Genomic DNA, 7035 nt, shown 5'->3' with positions numbered 1-7035 from the left:
CCCCTCCTCCCATTCCTGACGCCCCGCCCTGGACCCCTGCCCCATCCAATCATCCCTTCTCCCTGTCCTCTGCCCCCGGAACTCCTGCCCCTGACTGCCCCCTGCCCCCCCATCTAACTCCCCCTCTCCTTCCTGACTGCCCCCCTGGGACTCCTGCCCCCATTCAACCCATTCCCCGCCCTCTGACCCCTATCCACACCCTCACCCCTGACCACCACCCCGAACTCCCCTGCCCTCTATCCAACCCTCCTGCTCCCTGCCCTCTTACCGCGCTGCCTGGAGCACTGGTGGCTGGCGGCACTACAGCCACGCACCGCGCAGCACAGAGACTGGGTCAGGCCCGGCTCTGCAGCTGCGCTACCCCAGGAGCTCGCAGCCTGCCACCCAGAGCATTGCGCTGGCGGCACAGTGAGCTGAGGCTGCGGGGGAAGAGAAACAGCGGGAGAGGGACCAGGGGTGAGCCTCCCAGGCCAGGAGCTCAGGGGCCGGGCAGGAGGGTCCCGCGGGCTGCATGTGGCTCGCAGGCCATAGTTTGCCCACCTCTGTTTTATAGCATATTGGTGGGTCTTCAGAAAGAAAAAGGTTGAGAGCCCCTGGAGTAGATGACCTCTTGAGGTCCCTTTCAGCCCTGCATTTCTATGATATTTTAATTAGTTGGAAAACGCTGGAGGCCAGATCCTGAACTGGTGTAAATCTGTGTCTCTCACTGACGTCAACAGGCCTATTCTGATTTACACTAGCTAAGGATCTGGCCATGTACCTAAAAATCTTTTTTAAAACATTCTTCCATTATATAATTTAACATATTGAATGAAGAGTAGAAGTGAAAAAAAATGGGAAATGCCCTTTTTATTTGTCAGATGCATCCTGCATCCAGCCATCTCTGATCAACTGCATGGGGCCCACAAATGTCCTATTGACTAGGGCACCCTGCTTTCCTGAAGATGCATGGTGAGAATTTGCCTCACTAGTACACCCCATTCCCTTACTTGCCCTGTTTTGGCCCCACTGGGTGACTGGTTACCTCATGCCTTTGTGAGGGAGTGACGGGCACGGGCAAGAATGTTCTTTCACAGTGTCAGCACGGAGGAGCCAGCTGTGTGTCCAATTTTTGGACCACGTTCAATGTTGATGTCAGTGGAGAGCAACGCAGAGGTTAAGGAGGTGAGAAGGGCTTGGGTTTTTCACTATGTTGACGTACACCAGCTCTCACGCTCCAATCCCCTGAGCCTACAAGGTTGTGAGTACATGTCTCAGATGAGAGGTTTTTATCCTTAGCCTCCTCCATATTGAAAGGGGGTAAGGAAATGCCTTAACCCAGCTTTACTTTAAGCCAGGAGGTCCCAGGGGGAAAGAGGTGTTTCTCTTAAACTGGAGTGATACTCTGAGCGAGGTCCTGCCCTCGTGTGCTGCAGATCCATAGATACCCACAAATACAGCACATTCAGTTGTGGAGTAAGACTCTCCTTGGGGGTTATGTTCCAGCAACTGTGCACTGGGATTTTGTGCAGGGGAGAAGGGGCAGTCACAGTCTGGTCAAAACTGGACACTGACTCACTACACTGAGCACAGTTTAGTTTTGTGCATAGTGATAAAAAGGTTTTGAAGGGGATATGGGCTGCCATGGAGCAGCACTGCAGTTCTGGAGCGGGGAAGGACCAGAATTAGCACTGATAACATTTGAGTTTCCATCCGGCTCAGAGCTGCTCCTCCTCAAGAATCTCTGTCCACCCCTTTCACGTGTGACAGAGGCTGAGAATGGCAACCAAAAACTTTATGTTGCTAAAAAATTTCTGCTTCAAACCCATGGCCATTCTCACCTGACATGCTCATAACTGGCAGAATGGCCCTGCGTAGGCCATATGTATGAGAACCTAAGTCAGTGCACATGCGCACTCTCTCCTGTCCTGTGTTTATTGCTTTTTAGCAAGAGAAACAAAAGTGGAATCCATGTTCTGTGCAGAAAGAAGCAGTGTGGCCCCCACTGGCTGTTGCTCTCAGCTACATCTCAGATGTTTCATTAGAAGACCACTTCTTAAGATCTACTCTTGGACACTTTTCCCAACAACCTGCTCATCCCAATCCCTTGCCTTCCCTGCAGCTGCAGTAGCGCTCGGCTACTTGAAAAAGCAATATTAGGAGATAAGCTGAAAACAAACTCACTAGAACGATAGGTGGTGAGGCTATTACATCTCCCTAGTTGTATCTGATCTGTTTATTTCCTGTCCTCTGGGGCAGGACATTACAATCCTTGGTACCAAATCTCCCTTCATCATCTGCAACGCCCCACAGCTCTACTATCTCCAGGTTCGTCTGCAGTTTGCTTCTATATGCTTGTATGTTTGCCCTTCCTCCAACTTTGGAGTCATCCACAAATGTGGTCCTGCTTGAATGTATTCCAAAGAAACACAGGAGTCTCTAGGAACACTGAAAGAAACTCGGTCTGCGCTACAAGAGACATCACTGCCTGAAGACTGACAGATGGTTCAACATTGCACCTGCCTGAAGTGGCAAGTGCCACAGCCTGAGAACCGCTGAACTCAATGATCTCTAGTTCCCGTGGTCAAGTTGGAGCTGTTAAGAAGTACATTTAAGACACCTGTTGGTAGGGTGACCAGATGTCTCAATTTTATAGGGACAGTCCCGATTTTGGGGTCTTTTTCTTATACAGGATCCTATTACCCCCACTCCCTGTCCCGATTTTTCACACTTGCTGTCTGGTCACCCTACCTGTTGGGCAAAACCCAGTGAATTTGTCCTAAATTAGGGAGTGTGGGAATATCAGAAAGTTCTGTGACATCGCAAGGAAAGAAACCAACTTTCTGTATGGTTTAAATGCCTGCACAAACTGTAGGAACACTCCCTTGGGTGTGGGATAATGTGCAGTGTTTGTGTCATCTAGTTGTCTAAACACTATGGATAAAATTCTGCTCCTGTTAAATGATTGATTCTCTTTAAGTGAATGGACTTGCTCCAGATTTACACCTGTGAAACTGAGAGCAGACTTTTGGTCCCATGTGCCCACCCGAAGCAAAGCTTACTGCTATCCCATGCAGTGGTCACTTCCCCAGAGCAGCATAAGCCACTAAGTTGTCTGTCCAAAGGTGACCTCATTCAGGGCTGGCCTTCTAATTTGCAGGGTGGAAGAGGGGGGTGTGGTGGTGGGAAATCATGCCATGTTTGCTTGCTTCCCTTCTGGTCCTGATGCTGGAAGGGGTCAGGGATCTGGCTTGTAATACTCCCCTGGCCCCGCTGGCAGAGAGGAAGAGCTAGGTCGAATGCATGATGAGCCCACCAAAAAGAGCAGGGTCACAAGCGACCATTGCTTGGCTGGCCCATATCTCTCTGCAAACCAGCAGTGTGTGAGAAGCACCAGGTTCCCCTGCTTTCCAAAACAAGTGCCTGCAGCAGCTCCCAGTGGTCGCCCAGCAGCCTCTGCAGGATTCTCTGACACCTCTGTTTTCGTGTTAACCCTTTGAGTGCTCTCCAGCACATAGAATGTGCCCGGGAGGGCCATGCAGCCAGACGCAAGCTCGGCAGCAGAGACCTAGCTAGGCCCGGCAGAGGTGCCATATATTGCCCTGACGGGTCCATCTTTGAGCTGCTGCTAGCCCCGGCAACAGGGAAAGGGTTGAGTGAGGGTGATGGCTGGGCATTAGGACCCAGCGGGCCCCCCGGCGCAGGCGGGGGGCTGTCAATCAGAGAGCGTGGGGAAAGTGACAGCGGTGGGCAGTTCCAGCTGACACCTCGCGCCGGCGAGGGGGATATTTAATTTGGGCTCGCGCGGGGCGCTCGGCAGTGCGCGGCGGCCGTGCAGCAGCTGGGCAGCGCAGAGCGGAGCGGGCACGTGGGTCCCAGCGCTCCGCAGGGCACAGCAGCCGCAGCCAGGCGGGCAAAGGGAGCCGGGCTGCCAGTGCCGCAGGATCAGGGTCTGGGCAGGGCTCCTCCGCCAGGACCGCTCACGCAGCTTGCAGCCCCCCCCCCCCCCCCGGGCCCCGGCGTGGATGCGCTGCCCGCGGCTTCCTCCCAGTGCACAGAGCGCGCGTTGAAGTGATCGAGGCACCCCGCAGACGGGCGGGGGAATGGGCAGCTCCTCTGGAGCCTGGGCTCGCTGAGGGCTGGTGCTCGCCACGGGCTGTTCGCAGAGCAGGGGGTGCTCTGGCCCCCATTGCACAGCCCCTCCCGAGAGCTGCTGCTTCATGCGACCCGCGCTGCCCTCGTCGGGCAGGAAGCCCCCGAGGACGCCGCCGGGTCCCTAGTGCGCGGCGCGGAGCACCAGCCTGCGTCCTGCTCAGGCCTGGGCAGCGGGGGATTTACAGCCCGGAGCCCGGTGCGAACCTGTCGTGGGCGGGCGAGCGACTCGCTTGGAGGATGAGCCCGGGGAGAACCCTCGGGATCTAAGTCCAGCTTCCTGAGCCCCGGCGCCCCGATCCCGGAGCCGCCCGGCACAAGGCGAGCCCAGCCATGGGACCGAGCTCCGCGCCGCTCGCCCGGCGCTTCGTGTCCGCCTGAGGAAGCGCCCTGCTCCGATCTTGGGGCGGGGAAGGGAAAAGTGGGGAGCCCCCCTCAGAGCTGCAGCTGTTAGTGCGTGTGCAGGACTCTTCCCTCCCCCTCGCTGCCGCCGGCCGGACCCTTTGCCCAGCTCCCCGTCTGTAAAGAGGGGTTTATTCTTGGGCTCCAGTCTCACGCCAAACCCTGTCCCAGCGTCTAGACAAGCTGTCGTGGCTCTAAGTCCAGCTGTCACCATGGGGATGGAGCCGGGGCCGCTGTGAATCTTGTGGAGCCAGACAGAGCGGAGGGAGGGAGCGAGCCGCGGAGGGGGAAAGACGCCGTGGCCCTTCGGAAGGCTGCTCGCAGGGGCGCAGGGCTGCTCGCCCGGCTGCGGCAGCGGGGAGCCGCCGATGCTGAGTCCCAGCAGCCCCGGGGGAGCTATTTAAAGCGACGGGCCTCGCTGGACTTTGTCTCGGCCTATTTATGACTCCCCTGGACTTGGCAAGGGGCAGCGCGGGGCAGTAGCGAGAGCTCGGAAACCATCCCGGGGCGAGTCCCGGCCGCCGCCCGGGGCCTGTCTGCGCCGGCGGGAGCATGAAGGGGCCGCAGACTCTCCTGCTCTGGGCCGGCTGGCTGCTGCTGCAGCGCGGCTCCGGCCAGCCCTACCTCCGCCTCCGGCCCTCCCCGAGCGATAACCTGCCTGTCAAGGACATCCTGGAGCACCCGGACCCCGAGTACGACCCCAAGGAGCAGGACCTGGACGAGCGGACGCTCAGAAAGAAGCTGGGCAGCAGCTTTGACCCCGCGTTCATGTCGGTGGCCGCCCCGGCCCCGGGGAACCTCTCCAGCCCGGCGCCCCCGCCCAGGCTCAGGGGCTCGGCGCCACTGCCCGGCGAGCTGAAGAAGCTGGAGCTGGGCGAGAGCACCTCGGGGCCCCGCATGAAGCTGGGCAAGAAGGCCCGGAGGAAGTTCCTGCAGTGGCTGTGGGCCTACACCCACTGCCCCGTGCGCTACACCTGGAAGGACCTGGGCGTCCGCTTCTGGCCGCGCTACATCAAGGAGGGCAGCTGCTTCGCCGAGAAGTCGTGTTCCTTCCCCGAGGGCATGTACTGCAAGCCGGCCAAGTCGGTGCCCAAGACCTTTCTGCGCTGGTACTGCCAAGGCTGGTCCAGGCAGAAGTACTGCACCTGGATCCCGGTCCAGTACCCGCTGATCTCGGAGTGCAAGTGCTCCTGCTAAGCCGGGCTGGGGAGCCGCTTCCGCCGCGCTGGGCGTGCCCCCTGCTTGGAGAGCCAGGCTCCTGGACAGACTCACCGGGATCCCAACTGTAGCGAGGGGGGCGGTCTCCATTGCCCTGGATCCCAACCCCGTTGCATGGGGAATCTCAGAGGATCGGTGCACCAGGAGGTATCATCCAGCTCAGTACCTAGCTGTCTCTCGCAGTGCAACTCGTCTCCCTTCCCCCCCTCCCTCCCACCGAGACCCTGAGACTGAAAGGACACACACAAAGATGGACACACGCTCACAAGAGGATCTGTTTGTGCGTTTCTCTCCCCCTTATTACATCCCTTGCACTGTTTATGACTTATTTTATTTTAAATGGGAAAAGCAAAACTGAAAAGGAACTGCAGTGCAGGCCAGAGGCAAAGCTAAGCACTACAATCAGATGTTTATTTTTATACATATATAGCGTTCTAACAAAACAAAACAGAGAGAGAGAGAGAAAGAGGGAGTTACCAGCCTTGTAAATATAGAGATTTTAAAAAGAAGGGGAAAATTGCAGCTGTTTATTATTATTATTATTATTTTATTATTATTATTATTTTAAAGACATAGGACCACATTTTAAATCCATCCCACTAAAATCTGAGTACTTCCCTGAAAAAAGGAAGGGGGAAATTTCCAGTCAAGATGATTCAACAAAAAACCAACACAGAAGCCCTTGAAGATGTTAATTTCTATTTGCTGTATTTTTGTCTTCTACAAATGTTTCAACTAATCTGCAAAGCTCTTTACGTTTTTAAAAAGTGTTTACTGATTAACTACAAAGGAGATTTTTTTTAAAGTACAAAGTTATGAAAGAGTGGAGTCTGTTTTGCTGGTTTTGGAATACATATAGTAACGTAGAGATGTTAAAAGAAATTTTCAGTGTACAGTTTATTTATTTTTAATGTTTATGTATAAAAAAGCTAGAGATTATGCCAGAAAATATTGGAAATGTTTACTTGAATATTCCTTTAAAAACATATCAGTGTAAATATGAACTATGACTGATCAAAACATTTTTAGCAATAAACTCTATCTCTGAAGAAACAATTACTGATGCACTACAGAGTTCTGGGAAAGGAGATTATGGTGCTAGGTTTCTTGGGGCCAGATCCTGAGCTAGTGTAGCTCAGTATCACTCCACTGAAGTCAAGAGACTTGCACCACTTTACACAGGTTGAGGATCAGGCTCTGGTTTTATTTAAATTCTGCACTTGGTGTGGAGATGGAGGACAGAAGAGAGGGATAAATGGCTCATAAGGGATAAAAAAATTGAAA

General features: G+C 54.5%; 1 protein-coding gene across 1 annotated transcript; it reads left to right on the top strand.

Annotated features, from left to right (window-relative positions):
• Nucleotides 1-3823: 3823 nt before the first annotated feature.
• LOC128844481 (noggin-2-like) lies at nt 3824-6807 on the top strand. The gene has a single exon (XM_054042246.1). The coding sequence runs from the start codon at nt 5086-5088 to the stop codon at nt 5728-5730; it is 645 nt and encodes a 214-aa protein (XP_053898221.1). The 5' UTR covers nt 3824-5085; the 3' UTR covers nt 5731-6807.
• Nucleotides 6808-7035: the final 228 nt, after the last annotated feature.

The sequence above is a fragment of the Malaclemys terrapin genome, chromosome 10 (genome assembly GCF_027887155.1).
Source record: "Malaclemys terrapin pileata isolate rMalTer1 chromosome 10, rMalTer1.hap1, whole genome shotgun sequence".
NCBI lineage: Eukaryota > Metazoa > Chordata > Testudines > Emydidae > Malaclemys > Malaclemys terrapin.
This window is presented reverse-complemented; position numbering and strand designations above follow the sequence as displayed.